This window comes from Glycine soja, chromosome 2, assembly GCF_004193775.1.
Source record: "Glycine soja cultivar W05 chromosome 2, ASM419377v2, whole genome shotgun sequence".
In the NCBI taxonomy this organism is placed as follows: Eukaryota; Viridiplantae; Streptophyta; class Magnoliopsida; order Fabales; family Fabaceae; genus Glycine; species Glycine soja.
Window position 1 is genome coordinate 4252053 of NC_041003.1, and position 14999 is coordinate 4267051.

Here is a 14999-nt window from a genome sequence, read left to right on the forward strand (position 1 = left end):
CCCATCCACCAAATTATTGACAAGAAGAAAAAAGCCTTCTTACCGAACATGACTTGAGCTTTCCATGGAAGAAGAACACGCTGCAAAGGCGCCACTGCCGGACGCTTTCCTTCAGTTCCTGGAGACCAACGGGCTCGACCCTTCCATTTACACTGCTATTGATTCCACCCCACGATACATTCGGTAATTCCAATTTTCGCCATTTTCTCAATCTCCTTGCTTCACTTCATGCCTTTTAATTTGAAACTTATTTTTCTTCTTATTGTGCCTTCAAAGGTTGAAACCCGGTTTCGAATCATGTATTGAAGAGGTTGAAGCAGAGGTGAAATGCAAACTCGAAAAATTAGAGTGGTTACCGGGATTTTACTCTCTTCCACCTCACGTTCAAATTGCTGGTTCTAGGGCATACCGAGAAGGGAAGGTAACTGATCATGGAATATTAGTTTGGCTTTTCATAGATCAACCAAGTAGTTTGGTTGCTACAAATTTTATTTAAAACTCAGGTATTGTTGGATTTTTTATGTGTCAGATATATGGAATTGATGCAGCTTCTGGAGCTGCAGTTATGGCTTTAAATATATCACCTGGGGATCATGTTCTCGACCTGTGTGCTGCTCCTGGTACATATTTCTTTCTTTACCCACTCATGCTTGTATTCTCTATCTTCTTATTGTTGAAAAACAAATGAGTGAGATTAAGATTGCTTTATTTCAGGAATAAAATGTATAAAATGGTTATGTTTCAATGATGATTTTTCATTTTTTTTTTAATTTTTTGCAGGATGTTGTTTTGTTTTTAGTTGAAAGAACAGCTTTGAATGTAATTTATCAGTTTCCTCGAGAAACAATTGAATGTTGATTATTATGGTATTTGTAAACTTCTTTTTTTTTTTTTTTTCAGGTGCCAAACTTTGTATGATTTTGGACCTTCTTGGTGATTCAGGCTCTGTGGCTGGAGTGGATGTTGCAAGGCATCGTTTGGCAGCGTGTAGGACAATGCTGCAGAAATATATGATTGGTGGTCGGTGCCGGCTTTTTGTTGCTGATGGAACAGCATTTTCAGTTATTCCTAGCGGATTTTGTTCTGACTGCAAATCATGTAATTGAAGTTTATGTTGTTATAGAGATGGTCCAGTCTGAAATGTGATACTGCAAATTTAATATCATTTATTTATTGATCAGTATTTCCTGCTTTTGAAATGTTTTCTTTCTATCAAGTATCAAACAGGTGAGTCTGGATTGGAAGGAAGAGTGGATGTGTTCAAGGAGTGGACATCTAGAAGACCATGGAAAGAGAGGAAAAAGGCAAATAAAAGTGGGACTGCACAATTGGTGTCTAGGTCTCAGCCTCCTGAGCTCATTTATTATGGACAACATTCTGGAGTTGTTGGTCTTACTAAAGGAGAATTATATAGGACTTTATCTGACAATGAGATTGCAAATCATGGCTATGACAAGGTAATGTATACTTTCTTTTTGAATTTATCTTGCATAATGCTCTGCTTTCTTCTACCCTGAAAATTTGATTATCTGTTGGGATTTGCGGCAGGTCCTTGTGGATGCAGAGTGCACTCATGACGGTTCAGTTAAACATATTCAGAAGTTTGAAGATTGGGGCTGGGGAACTCTTCAGCGCCGTGTACTAGATGCTGAGAGGACTGATGACTTGCATACTCTTCAGGCAAATGACTCATTTTTCTCTTGAACCATTTATACTTATTCTCTACAATAGAACACTTAATTGGAATTATCATCATTCTTTGCTCTCTCTCTCTCTCTCACATATTCTGACAGAATCTTGTCCAAGAATTAACACAAATAAATTGGCTATTGATGAGATAGTTCAGGATTACTGATTGCGTCAGTATCAAACACTGAACTTTGTATTTTTCCTTTTGGATAGAAAGTCTTCTATGGGGTAATGACATACCAATGGTGAACTGGGGTACTCTTTGGATTTGCATGAAGTGTAATGGCTAAAACATGTTTTAAAATCTGGGTGCTCAAGTGATTAATTGTGGGTATATATATATATTACTAATTCTTTAAACATATGCTTGGGTGATTAAGAGTATGAAATCATGAAACTAGCTAACTCTCTGCAACCTTACCTTTGAACCTCAAAAAAAATGAAAGCCTTCATTTCAAAGCATTGTATGGCCAGGACTATATGAGCATCAAGTCCATCAAAGCATTATAACAAGTGTGTATGAATTTTAAGTATGTACTTGTAAATATGACAAATCTCATTGTCTGTAATATGATAGTATACTATGCTTTCAGTAGTTTCATGTTCACGTAGTTAAATGTTTTGGCGATATTTCCACCCAAAAGAAAAAAAACAAAACGGGATTTCTGAAGAAGATATTGGAGATTGTTCCTATTGCCATTTTCGGCATAATCCATGGGATGCATGCCAATAGTCTTAGATATCACCTTAGTTTAACACACACATACCTTTTGTGTCTGGCTGCAGTTGAATCTTCTCACCAATGGTTTCCGACTGCTAAAAGTTGGAGGGTCCCTCGTCTACAGCACTTGCAGGTACCTTTTACATTTTAACTTGTTGGGCTTTTTTAAATGCAGTCTGCTCGCAGGTGCCAGTGCCATATCATTTTTCATGTCATTTTATTCTAACAAATACCTTGTTGATTGATTAGCTTAACTATTGCACAAAATGAAGATGTGGTGGAACAATTCTTGAAGGAAAACGAAACTGCTGGTAGGATTTTCATGCTTCAATTTATTTCCAGTGTGAAAATGATCTGTTTTGTCAACTATTTTTATTGGTCTATGTTTATTATTTCATGTTATCCATTTCAGTAATATGATTAGCATTTCTACTATGCTTGTGTTTTGTCAAATTTTATGTGCTTCTCTTGTAGAAATTCTCCATTTAGATTCATATTGCCTCTATCCTCAAACCTTTTAACCCTCTTTCCCCCAACCTGATTTTGTCTCAGATTTACAAAATTATCAACTTTATGTAGTTGACCTTTAAGGAACCACGACATCTTTCTCTTTCTTTCTTATTTTGGTAGACACCATTAACTTGCAAAAGGTTATGTCGGATAGTAACAGGCTAATGCTGTTTAAGCTAGGAAGAATTTAGCTGGTGGGAATATTTTCTATTTTCACTTTTTTATATTAATTATTACGAGAATGTCACACGATTTATGCTATATATCTTGTTTTCAAAGATCTGTACAATAAATGATGAAAAAAAAAATGAATTATTAGTTTGCAACTAGAAAACAATAAAATACTGGCATTTTTTGTAGTTATCAGTTAAAATTTAAAATGGACACAGAATACATTTCTAGCAAAACATGCGAGCATAGTTTTTAGCAGTGGTACTCCTTGGATCATATATGCTTGTTGCTTCACGTCTTTGAGTTATAATAACATATTATGTCTTGCGAGCATAATATGTCCTTGGATCATATAATAACATGTTTTTGTAGTCTTAGGTTGTTTTATACAGAATAAGACAAAACATAAATGAATGAAAGAGAATAATAATTTTATAAAATTAACCTTATATTATCATTAATTCATTTATAGATTTTGTTGTCTATCATTAATATTATAAGAAATACAAGTAACAAAAAGTAATTAATATTATATTGAAAAACTAAAATAACAATTATTTTGGGATAATTTTTTTTCTCTTACACCATAATTATAATAATGGAACTAACATATATGCCATTGACATCTTTGTTCCTCATGTTTTTGCGTTCTTATTTCAATCTACAGAGTTGACGGAGATAGATGCTGCCAGTGATTGGCCTTGCAAGGGTGGTCGCATACCGAAAACATGGCGATTTGACCCTTTAACATCACAAACCAGTGGACTATTTGTAGCAAAGTTCACAAAAGTTGTCATTTGATTTTTTTCTTCCGTGCTCAGAAAATATTCTTTTTAAATGCCGGACAGATTTAGTATACTCCTAATACATTAGAAAGTTTCATACAATAGATAATTCTTTCACTATTATTGTTGTTCTTCTTCTTTTGTAGTCAAATACTTATATTTAATTTGTCAAGATACATGAAGATGTTTGTCGACTTATTTAATTTATCAAGATGCATGAAGAAGTTTGTCGGCTTAGAATTATTTATACAAGTTTGTCAATAGAGTGCTCAATTAATTTGGATTGGCACCTGACATATGAATCTGAGTATGATAAAACCAAGTTTGAAAAGAAGTAAATATGGCAAAAAAAAGGATAACGAAGGTCCAACCATTCAGTTTTACAGGTGTTCTAACAATGGAAAGAAAAAAAAACTCATAACATGACTCAAGTAGATCCTAAAAGGTGTATTTAAAGAAATTGATAGAAGACCTGTGATGATCAATTTTTCCCAATGTGCAAGCTAATATAATAGTGTGTTAGATGAAAAATAAATCAACAAAATAAAACGTACTACTGACATAAAATGTGAGTAAGGGAGATAGTGATTGCTAGATACTAGATAGTTGTCAAGGAGATGACTCTGTAAATAAATAAACATTATAGTGAATGAGTTAAAGGCCACTATACAATAAATAAGCATGCCACTATCACCTTTGGATCTTGCTCTATTACAGAACAATATAAAAAAATTATTCAAGGTGTTTTACTATCACTCATGTTGTAGAAAAGGTTAATAATTCAAGTCTGGTGAGCGATTAATATCAAGGCAATTAATCCAAGAACTTGAAGGTTTCAGTTTCACGCCAGAGCAATTAATAACAAGGCCTTCTATCTTCATCACTTCTGCAGTCACAAAACCAATTCAGACCTCATGTATATATCAAATCAAGTTGGTGAAAATTCTATATTAAATGCATAATTATATTATTCTGCTACAATTCTATATAACAAATAAGTAAATTTAGCATGCTTAGAGATATTAAATACAGAATTATTTCAGTGGCCAACTACATTTTTCTTTTTCTTTATACTTTTTTGATTTAAATACCTTCTTATTCCAGTAATTTAGTTTTTTTTTGTTCCGGTAAAAAAATATCTTTATAAAATATGTTTGTTTTATTTTTCGTCCTTAAAGTTCTTTAGATAATACTTTAAACAATGAAAAAAAAACATTATTTAAAGTATATTAAGGACGAAAAAACAAAACAAACATGTTTTAAGGATTAAAATGAAAAAAAATAGAGGAACAAAAATGGAAAAAATATTAAATTACAATGAAAAAAGTGTTTAAGCCTATTTTTTTTATTAGTTGGAATTCTCTTTGACTTAAAAGTCACATGTTCAAATCATATAAATAGTTTTTTTTTATTCACAAAGATAAAGTTACACGCAACTACCCTACTAAAATTGGCCATTCGTATCCTGGAATCATTGTAGTTCTAGCCACATTTGATTAAATAGCAGTAGAGCAAGAGATAGGTGAAGGACTGAGCAAGTGTATGTTTTTAGAAGGCCAAAGGAAAAGTTTACCCATTGTATCACTCATTGGATACTCAACTTCTATGATAGGTATGTTCCTCTTAACTGCATCATTCTTCACAATGAATGTGCTACCAACCTGAAAAACAAAGTTTTAAATCATGGATGCATAAATTATGAAGCCAATATTCTAAACTCATTCACTAAGTGGAATGTAAATACCAAGATGAGATGGAAGGACAAATATAGGCATGGATTGGCATATGAGAAAAATATTCTTAAGCTGAAGGCAACGGTCAGAAAAATATGCATCAAAACCATTCATGCATAAATTATGAAGCCAATATTCTTAAGTCTAATATCCAAAATTCACTTTATGTCTATGCTACCAAAAGGATGGAGTAAGCAAATGAGAAGTTTTTTTTATACCATGTAAATGGGATTCCATGATTCCATTTTGAATGAGTTCATTAACCAAGCAATGGAAGCTGTCTTTGGTACATATACCAATTAACTTAACCAAATTTCTAATGTGAAGACAACTAAGTAACTTAACCAAACAGGTATAATGGTTCTAGTACAAACTATAAATTAAAATTAGAATAATTGAAATTAAGATTAAATTATCAAAACCAATGTGTCTTTTAGATCAAAAGTAGTGATCTGTGTTTGGCCAAAATCCCAAAAAAAACAAGAAAAATATGCTAGCAGTACCAAGTGTGAACTGAGAAAGGATGAAAAAATAAACCCACATTAATCTTATCCCTCAGTATTTAGAAAAAGAAGAAAAATAACAGATATCAAATCAGAATACAACAATTAACAAAAAGAAGTGTAGAAGAATTTTTTTTTTCTCTCCTTGTAAAATTGAAAGAAAGAGAAAATGCCTATAGCAGTGATATAAGATAAGAGAAAATGGTATCTTATTTGAATTGGATGAATGTCTTCGTCATATCTGTTATCTATTCTTCCAAAAATGCTGAAATCATAGAAAAACACTAAAATATATATGTCAATCAATGCACAAAAACACTAAAATGGAACCTTGATATGGTCTTAAATAGTGGTATGTCCCGGTATATCAAATAGAAATTTTATTGTTTATTTCATTAGAAAATTTTTACAGTCTTTTGTGTTAGAATCAGATTGCTTGTAATTTTACACATATAACTTATTTCACAGTATATTTCTATGAAAAATGGAATTAAGGATAAGCATACACTCTCAAGATAGGAGACCGAAAATTAGGACAAACAAATAGATCTAAACTCAAGTTTTTAGGCGAAAGAAAACTTATCAATACAAATTTCTCCAACATTTATAAGAATCACAATTGAATAGTGAACTTCATTTCTGGTTCTCCTTCGTGGTTACCGACACACAACCATAAAAAAACAAAAACAAAAATGAGAAAATGAAACTTTATAAATAATGCACCAAAGTAAACTATAGAGCATAAATACTAAATAACCAAGGGTATGCTACCAGATACCCCAACCGCTCAAGTGCAAAACAAACAGGTTGGGAAAAACTAAAAAAGTCCCTACAAAATAATCAAATAACCAAGGTATGCTGACATAACATTTTTTTCTAACACTTGGTTTATGTCAATAACCGATAACATTTTTAATGGTGAGGACTAATAGAAAAATAAATAAATTCTAGGGACGATTTAAAAAAAGTTTAGAAATACTAAAATAAAAATTTGGATAAATTACAACAACTAACTATATATTCAAGTCTAGTTTTTTCAATTAAAAAAATAACTTTTGATTGGATTTTTTGCTTCACTCCCCTCTAGGTGGAAAACATAAATATAATTTTAGTTCCTTAAATTTGAAATACTTTTAATTTTAGTCTTTCAATTAAAAATTTATATTTTTAGTCTATTAAATTTGCAAAATGTTATTTTTAATCTCCAAGAGTTAATTTAAATGACTAAAAAGAACATATTTTAACCTTTTTATAGTACTGAAACTCAAAAGGGAAGTTTGACTAAAAATAATATTTTACAAATTTGAAGACTAAATTATTTTTTATAATTGAGAGTTCAAAACCGAAAATACCTCAATAAGAGTAAGAGACTAAAAATATATTTAAAAGTCTGTAAAAAAGAAAAAATAAAACTTCTCATATCCATCGAATGTATTTTGCCTATAAACAAGTCCAAATACGAAGCATTATCTAGTTTATTTGGGACAACAGACAAATCCTTTGAACGCCGAGAGTAATACTGTACCATACCAAAATTCAAACAAAGCCGTTCCGAGATGAATATGTCCTTCATTTTTAACAAGATTCAAATCCTAAAATACAAAAAAAGGGAATAGTTTTTTTTTTTTTTCTATTTACTGCAAAAAGGGAATAATCTTATTAATACATTACTAATATTACTTCCAATATACGTTTTTCGCTATATAGATATTATATACCCTTATTGAATAAAATGTATATAAAATTTTCTAATTATAAAAGAAATATACCATGAAAAGTATTTTGCCAATTAATTTTAAAAGTCAAATGGAAGACTTTCTCCGGGAATAATACATAAAGTTTAAGTCTAATCATTATTATTCTTAGGAATCTGATATTTTGGTATAAACATTTACATTTTTTTAAGAATAAGAAAAAAGAAAAGAAAAGCATAAAACAAAAAAAGCAATCTGAGTCATTTTTTTACTGCAGCAATCTGAGTCATGTGGCGTGTCATCTCTCTTTTCTTAAATATTTGTCCACATAATCAAATCGACACATGCAAAAACTATACTATATTACTATATGAATCAGAAACGTCAACGGCGTTTAAGAACAACAAAAAAAAAACACTTTGGTTTTCAAATTACAGCACCATGGCTAATGATCCTGAAATCAACTCACCTCTAAGTTCGTTCCTTCGTTTTCTCTTATTTTTTAAACGCACTTTCGATCTTTTTTTTTTCTTTTGAAGTTGAGCCGCGCATGAGTTGTTGTTAATTTCTGGGAATTATCTTCGATTCTTATTGATAATTTTTTTTAACGCTGCTTTCCTTTGTAATTGGCATATTCATTGATTGATTTTCTTTTTTCAGTTAAAAGGCATGTCAACAACGCCGACGCCAACACCTCGAGCTCGCCGGACGGCGGCGAGAATTCTCCGATCGAGCAGGTGGCGCTGACGGTTCCGGTGGGCGACGATCCATCACTTCCTTCCTTCACTTTCCGGACATGGATTTTGGGAACTCTAGCCTGCGCTCTCCTCTCGTTCCTGAACCAGTTCTTCGGGTACAGGCGGGAGCCGCTTTCGGTGACGGCGATCTCGGCGCAGATAGCGGTGGTGCCGGCGGGGCACCTGATGGCGGCGGCGGTGACAAGGCGCGTGTTCATGAGAGGCACAAAATGGGAATTCACGCTGAATCCGGGGAAGTTCAACGTGAAGGAGCACGTGCTCATTACCATCTTCGCCAGTTCCGGAGCCGCAAGCGTCTACGCCATCCACTTCGTTAGCGCCGTTAAAGTGTTCTACCGGAAGGAGTTAACGGTTTTGGCGGCGTTATTGGTAGTTATAACGACGCAGGTTTTGGGCTTCGGTTGGGCCGGGGTTTTCAGACGCTACCTCGTCGAGCCCGCTACCATGTGGTGGCCCCAAAATCTTGTTCAGGTCTCGCTCTTCAGGTACGCTCGTATATTTACTTGGTCATTGGCTCATTCTCTGTTTTATTTTATGCCACTGTTTTTTTTTCCTAGTCAAACACTAAATATACACTGTTTCTTTTACTTTTACTTTCCCACGTTTCTCTGCTTAAAAAATATCTATTTATTTTTCATCTCATTAGTTTTATTATATTTATCAATTTCTTTTTTTTATTTTTTAATGAGTAGATACGCCTAATAAACTTTCAAAACATCATTAGATTTCTTTAGATATATTATTTAGATAGATAAAAAATGAAAAATAAAGTAGGAACTATATATTATTTAGATACATAAAAATAAAAACGATACCTAACCTATGTTTTTGTTTAATTTTGATACCTGTCGTGCAAATCACCTGAATGTTGAATAATAATTTAAAATGATTTGATCTTGCTAATGTGACACTTTCGTTTCTCACATGAGTAATCAATGAAAATTCATAACGATGGTAGTAAAGTCAAACATAATAATACATGAGATATTAAAATAAAAATAATGATTTGGGTAGCAAAATCAAAACTATTTATTTTATAAGTAATAAAAAGTTTTTTAAGCCTAAATTATACTAAGACTTTTTTTTCTTAAAAAAATTTCTATGAACTGTATATCTTATTTTTCGGGAACGTTGTTAAACATGTTCTGTGGTTAGAGTCCACTGGAACACCAGGGAGAGACGGAGTGAAACATGCTTCCATAAACAAATACACTATAAAATTTCAGAAAAAAAATAAAGAGCTCACAATTTTATATAGAAGACTTTATGGATGAAAATAAGGTAATTGAGTGAGGAGAATCACACTGATGGATATAAATTTTTTAAAGAGAGAGAAACTTTGCAACTCAAAGCAATTTGAAGAATAAAAATGCTGACTAAAGATTATTTTCGTCATTTAACTTTTTTTTTTTTATTTTCATCATTTATCTTTTAAAAAGTTTATTTTAATTATTTATCTTTATAAATTGATTTAAAATGGTCATTTTCATTTTAACACAGTTAATAGTACTCAAATGATGGTTTTTAGTCGTGACATAATATATTTTTCTAAAGATAGAGCTCTTCTTCTTCCACCTTTCTCCCTCCCAAGAAGGACCAAATTCAAACAGTTATAATTTTAGAGGGATCTACAACCTAATTTACCCTAAATAATATGTTAAAATATATATTAGTATCTTTTATTTTAAATTATATGTTTATAATTGTGCATGATAACATGAATTTTGAGAAAAATTATTGATTGCACCAATTACTAGGAGAAAAGAGTTTTTTTGTTTATTAAAATACTCTTATTAAATAATTAAAAATAACTATGCGTTAACTAAATATTTAAGTTACATACTGAAAAATTATAATGTTATTAGAAAAAAAAAATACTTCATATTTTTCCATTCGAAAATATTTTAAAATAAACCAAAACTAGATGGAAATTAATGATATGAGTGTTTAATATATTAGCAAGAGAAACTAATTGAGTTGAGAGATGTGAAAGAATTTAGACAAATTTATTTCAACATATTAAAACGCCTTCTATATATTTTAATATATTTCTTAGTGAAATTTATTATAATAATTTTTTAAAATTTATTTCAATAAATTTCATAGTCAATTTTATAAAAAGAAACTTTTATATGATAAGACTTTATTGAATAAATAATGAATTAAATTATTACACTCTAAACTAGGTTTTCTAAAGTAGCAAAATCTCGTCGCCACAAATGCTAAGTTTTTGTAAATTGAAAACTTTCGATGTATAACTAAAATGTAAAATATCAAGATGCATGGGTTGGTTTAAATTTTTTTCTTATTTATTTTTTATTTTTACGGATAAAAAAATATGTAAAATATGATTCTACGAATTCATTATTAAGTAGGCTTGGAGTCACCTTGCATTTCAGATTTCCATAGTTTCATATACTCGAGCTTAAGCTTAAGGTTTTGTAATCTCGGCTCATTTAATCCTATGTTATTTGTGAACAATAACAGTTAATCACATTACTTTTAATCAAGGGAGGCTAATTTCGTTACTTAAATAATATGCGTGAGTTACTATAAATTTTTTTATACTTGACTTACGTCTTTATAGATAAAAAATAATCGCATGGCTTTTAATTCTACATTGGGTAATGATTTTACAATTCATATACTTCATAATTGATTTCAGGGCGCTGCATGAGCAAGAGAAGAGACCAAAGGGAGGGTTAACTAGGAATCAGTTTTTCCTTATAGCATTCCTTTGCAGTTTTGCATATTATGTCTTCCCTGGCTACTTGATCCCAATGTTAACATCAATTTCGTGGATTTGCTGGGTGTTTCCCACTTCCGTTATAGCACACCAATTAGGTTCAGGGTTGCATGGTCTTGGACTTGGTGCTATTGGCTTTGACTGGTCAAGTATATGTTCCTATCTTGGTAGCCCTTTGGCTAGCCCATGGTTTGCCACGGCTAATGTTGCTGCCGGTTTTGCCATTTTCATGTATGTCATCATGCCCATTGCGTATTGGACTAACCTTTACAAGGCAAGAAGTTTTCCCATATTTTCAGATGATCTATTCATGTCCAATGGTCAAAAGTACAACATCTCAGCTATCACAGACTCCAAGTTTCACCTTGACATGGAGGCTTATGAGCGTGAAGGCCCTCTTTATCTTAGCACCATGTTTGCTATGTCATATGGCATTGGTTTTGCTTGCCTTTCTGCAACCCTTGTTCATGTATTGCTCTTCCATGGGAGGTAAGCCACAATGTTAGAACGAGCAGCACACTCTATAAGACATTCCTATTAACACTTTTTTTTATTGGTTATAATTTATTGAAAATTACAACATTAGAAGAAAGACTCATTAAATAAGATGTGAGACTTGTGTGATTTTCAATGAATTTCAACTAAGAAAAAATAATGTGTTCAAAAGAGTGTTTTGGTGTGTTCCTAGCTTTTCTCAGGTTATAATAGTTCCATGTTTTTTATTGGAACTTTGAATTGTGTGAACTAATGTGACATTGGTTGAAATACGTGTTTTAATGGTGCAGTGAAATATGGCGGCTAAGTAAGTCTGCTTTCCAAGAGAATAAGATAGATATACACACGAAGATCATGAGAAAGCATTATAAACAAGTTCCTGAATGGTGGTTTCTTTGCATTCTTCTGTTCAACATCACGGCAACTATATTTATATGTGAATATTTTAACAATCAACTCCAACTACCATGGTGGGGTGTGGTGTTAGCTTGTATTGTTGCCATATCATTTACTCTTCCGGTTGGAGTGATTAGAGCCACAACAAATCAGGTATAGTCCCACGTTATACACAAGTCATAAAAGTATTGGTAATAGTAAAGTTCATTAATGAAATTTGTGGTACAACCTTGCATTGATGCCTCACATTGGAGAAATTATTAGGTAGTTTAGTACCATTACAACTAAAAATAGTTTGGTTGTTTTTCCTTCATTATCAATCACATGGCTTAACACGATAATTAACTTTCTTTTATGTGAAGGCACCAGCTTTGAATATAATAACAGAGTACATAATTGGATACATCTACCCGGGATATCCTGTTGCCATTATGTTGTTTAAAGTGTATGGGAATGTGAGCATGAAGCAGGCGATTTTCTTTTTACAAGATTTTAAGCTTGGCCATTACATGAAGATTCCTCCAAGAGAAATGTTCTTTGCACAGGTTCGCAAATTGCACACCAAGCCTCCCTAATCAAAACCATGGAAAAAACAAAGAGAAGTGATTTTTTTTTTTACATTATACTATTACCATTCCGCATCTAAGGGCATGTATGGTTTTCAGTTGAGACTCCCAAAATTCAAAAAGCAAACTGAAAAAGCCTCTTATTTGATTTTAGTCCGATCGGGCTATAAACTGAATTTTACAACAATTTTGTCTTGGAACTCAATTTGAAATTAAAGGAAAGGAAGAGTTGTTTTGCAGACTAAATTTATCGATAAAGTTCATTCAAACTTAGGTTTGTAAACTTTAATCCAAACATGCACTAAATAGTCTGGTAAGTACTAATAATTATCTTATTCCCCTACTTGCCCTCTTCCTCTATAGGTACTTGGCACCTTAATATCTGCAGTGGTGCATTTGCTAACAGCATGGTGGCTGATGAACACTGTTCCAAATATATGCGAACGAGAATTGCTTCCAGCAGGTAGTCCATGGACTTGCCCTGGTGATCATGTGTTCTATGATGCATCTGTGGTATGGGGTTTGATAGGACCACGTAGAATTTTTGGAGATCTTGGACACTACTCAGCCATCAATTGGTTTTTCTTGGCTGGAGCTATTGCTCCTTTCTTGGTTTGGCTAGCACACAAGGCTTTTCCAAATAAGCAATGGATTAGACTTATCACTGTGCCTGTGCTCTTGGGAGCATTAGCTGACATGCCTCCAGCCACAGCAGTAAACTACACAAGTTGGGTTCTTGTTGGGTTTCTCTCAGGGTTTGTTGTCTACCGTTACTATCGCGATTGGTGGAGCCGACACAACTATGTCTTGTCTGGGGCACTTGATGCTGGATTAGCCTTCATGGGTGTTTTGCTCTACTTGTGTTTGGGGATGAAACAGATTAGCCTAAACTGGTGGGGTAGTGATCCTGATGGATGCCCATTAGCTTCATGTCCAACTTCTCCTGGTGTTGAATCTAAAGGGTGTTCTGTTTACTGAGTTTGTAAGTGATGTATTGGTATAGTTGCAGCCATGATTTTAAATTGTGGTTGAGGTTGTGTGCGATTTGCAAATATATACACAAATGCTGGCATAATTCTTTCTTCTTCAATGCATGTAGAGGTTGTATATAAATTTTGTAAAATATTGGATTTATTTATGAATAATGATGTAAATTTACATTATATCCATGAAGATGTCTAATATTCAAAAGTGTATGTATGCTTTCATTATGAGGTAAAAATGTAAAATAGATGATGGTTAATCTTTTATTATTATTATTATTGAAGAAAAGTAGAGAGCAGTTGTAAAATATCATTGGGACAAATTTCTAGCGTGTCTAATAATACATTGGTGGAAGTTTTCTTCTTCGTGAGAATATTAGTGTAGATATTCGTTTCTCATAGAGAATGGATGATATGAATCTCTTATTGGAGGTCAATAATGACTTAATAGATGTAACTATCGTCGCAAATGGATGGATGAAACAAACGTGGTTGTTGCTCAATCAAGTAAATAAAACTAAGGAATTTGTCTTTATGATGATATGTCTAAATCCATTATTCCATGCATGATGCATCCCATTGAGGATAATAAGGAACTCAACATGCATGTTTGGAGGACTAAAGTTTTTGAAAGTCTCATACTATACCTCCAAAATCGATAATCCAACAATATTCAACTTGACAAAAGAAGAAAGAGGTAAGATCATACCACTTACACAAATCTCTTGTGGAAAAAAGATTCCTTGAAGTAAATCTAAATGAATTGACATTGACTTGTAAACTAGTTTATAATGTAAATCTATGTTTATTTCTCACTTTGAAAACAACATTACTTACAAACTTTCTAAATGATCCAACATGGAGTTTCAAATAGGTGTTAATCTATTCCTACTTTACATAATACTATACATCACTTTTAAGAGAGAAAATAAAAAAAAAATTATTACTCAATCATTAGTATATAATATGATTAGTAAATATTCATGTATGATGAAAAATCGATAAAAAAAAATTCAATTGACATGTATTTTTTTTGGTAGAAATGTGAAACTTATTTAGGCCTTATAATTAATTTAAAAATATAATGACATGTTTTAATTGTCACAATTTTTTTTAATTTTGTAAATACTAAACCTTAGAATCCTTTAGGTAAAAAAAAAAAAATAAACCTTAGAATCCTTCTTCTTTACAATCCAAAATACACAACACAAATCTCCTATATAAAATCAAATCCAACAAAATTTCCATC

The 14999-nt window shown here is 32.1% G+C and overlaps 2 protein-coding genes across 2 annotated transcripts; both read left to right on the plus strand.

Moving 5' to 3' along the window:
- On the plus strand, positions 1-4113 carry LOC114381449. Its single transcript, XM_028340708.1, has 9 exons — positions 1-183; positions 277-421; positions 530-620; positions 901-1098; positions 1228-1457; positions 1549-1680; positions 2476-2543; positions 2660-2721; positions 3759-4113. The coding sequence occupies exons 1-9, from the start codon at positions 65-67 to the stop codon at positions 3890-3892; spliced, it is 1179 nt and encodes a 392-aa protein (XP_028196509.1). The 5' UTR covers positions 1-64; the 3' UTR covers positions 3893-4113.
- Positions 4114-8156: 4043 nt separating this feature from the next.
- On the plus strand, positions 8157-13963 carry LOC114381453 (oligopeptide transporter 7-like). Its single transcript, XM_028340720.1, has 6 exons — positions 8157-8281; positions 8467-9049; positions 11230-11799; positions 12096-12354; positions 12564-12746; positions 13131-13963. The coding sequence occupies exons 1-6, from the start codon at positions 8248-8250 to the stop codon at positions 13743-13745; spliced, it is 2244 nt and encodes a 747-aa protein (XP_028196521.1). The 5' UTR covers positions 8157-8247; the 3' UTR covers positions 13746-13963.
- The last annotated feature ends 1036 nt before the right edge of the window (positions 13964-14999 follow it).

Excerpts from the sequence above, each read along its gene's own strand:
- LOC114381449 (XM_028340708.1), top strand. The coding sequence starts at position 65 with ATGGAAGAAGAACACGCTGCAAAGGCGCCACTGCCGGACGCTTTCCTT. Across the intron at positions 2,544-2,659 it reads CTCGTCTACAGCACTTGCAG|CTTAACTATTGCACAAAATG; the intron begins GTACCTTTTACA and ends TTGATTGATTAG. Across the intron at positions 2,722-3,758 it reads GAAGGAAAACGAAACTGCTG|AGTTGACGGAGATAGATGCT; the intron begins GTAGGATTTTCA and ends TTCAATCTACAG.
- LOC114381453 (XM_028340720.1), top strand. The coding sequence starts at position 8,248 with ATGGCTAATGATCCTGAAATCAACTCACCTCTAA. Across the intron at positions 12,355-12,563 it reads TTAGAGCCACAACAAATCAG|GCACCAGCTTTGAATATAAT; the intron begins GTATAGTCCCAC and ends TTTTATGTGAAG. Across the intron at positions 12,747-13,130 it reads GAGAAATGTTCTTTGCACAG|GTACTTGGCACCTTAATATC; the intron begins GTTCGCAAATTG and ends CTTCCTCTATAG.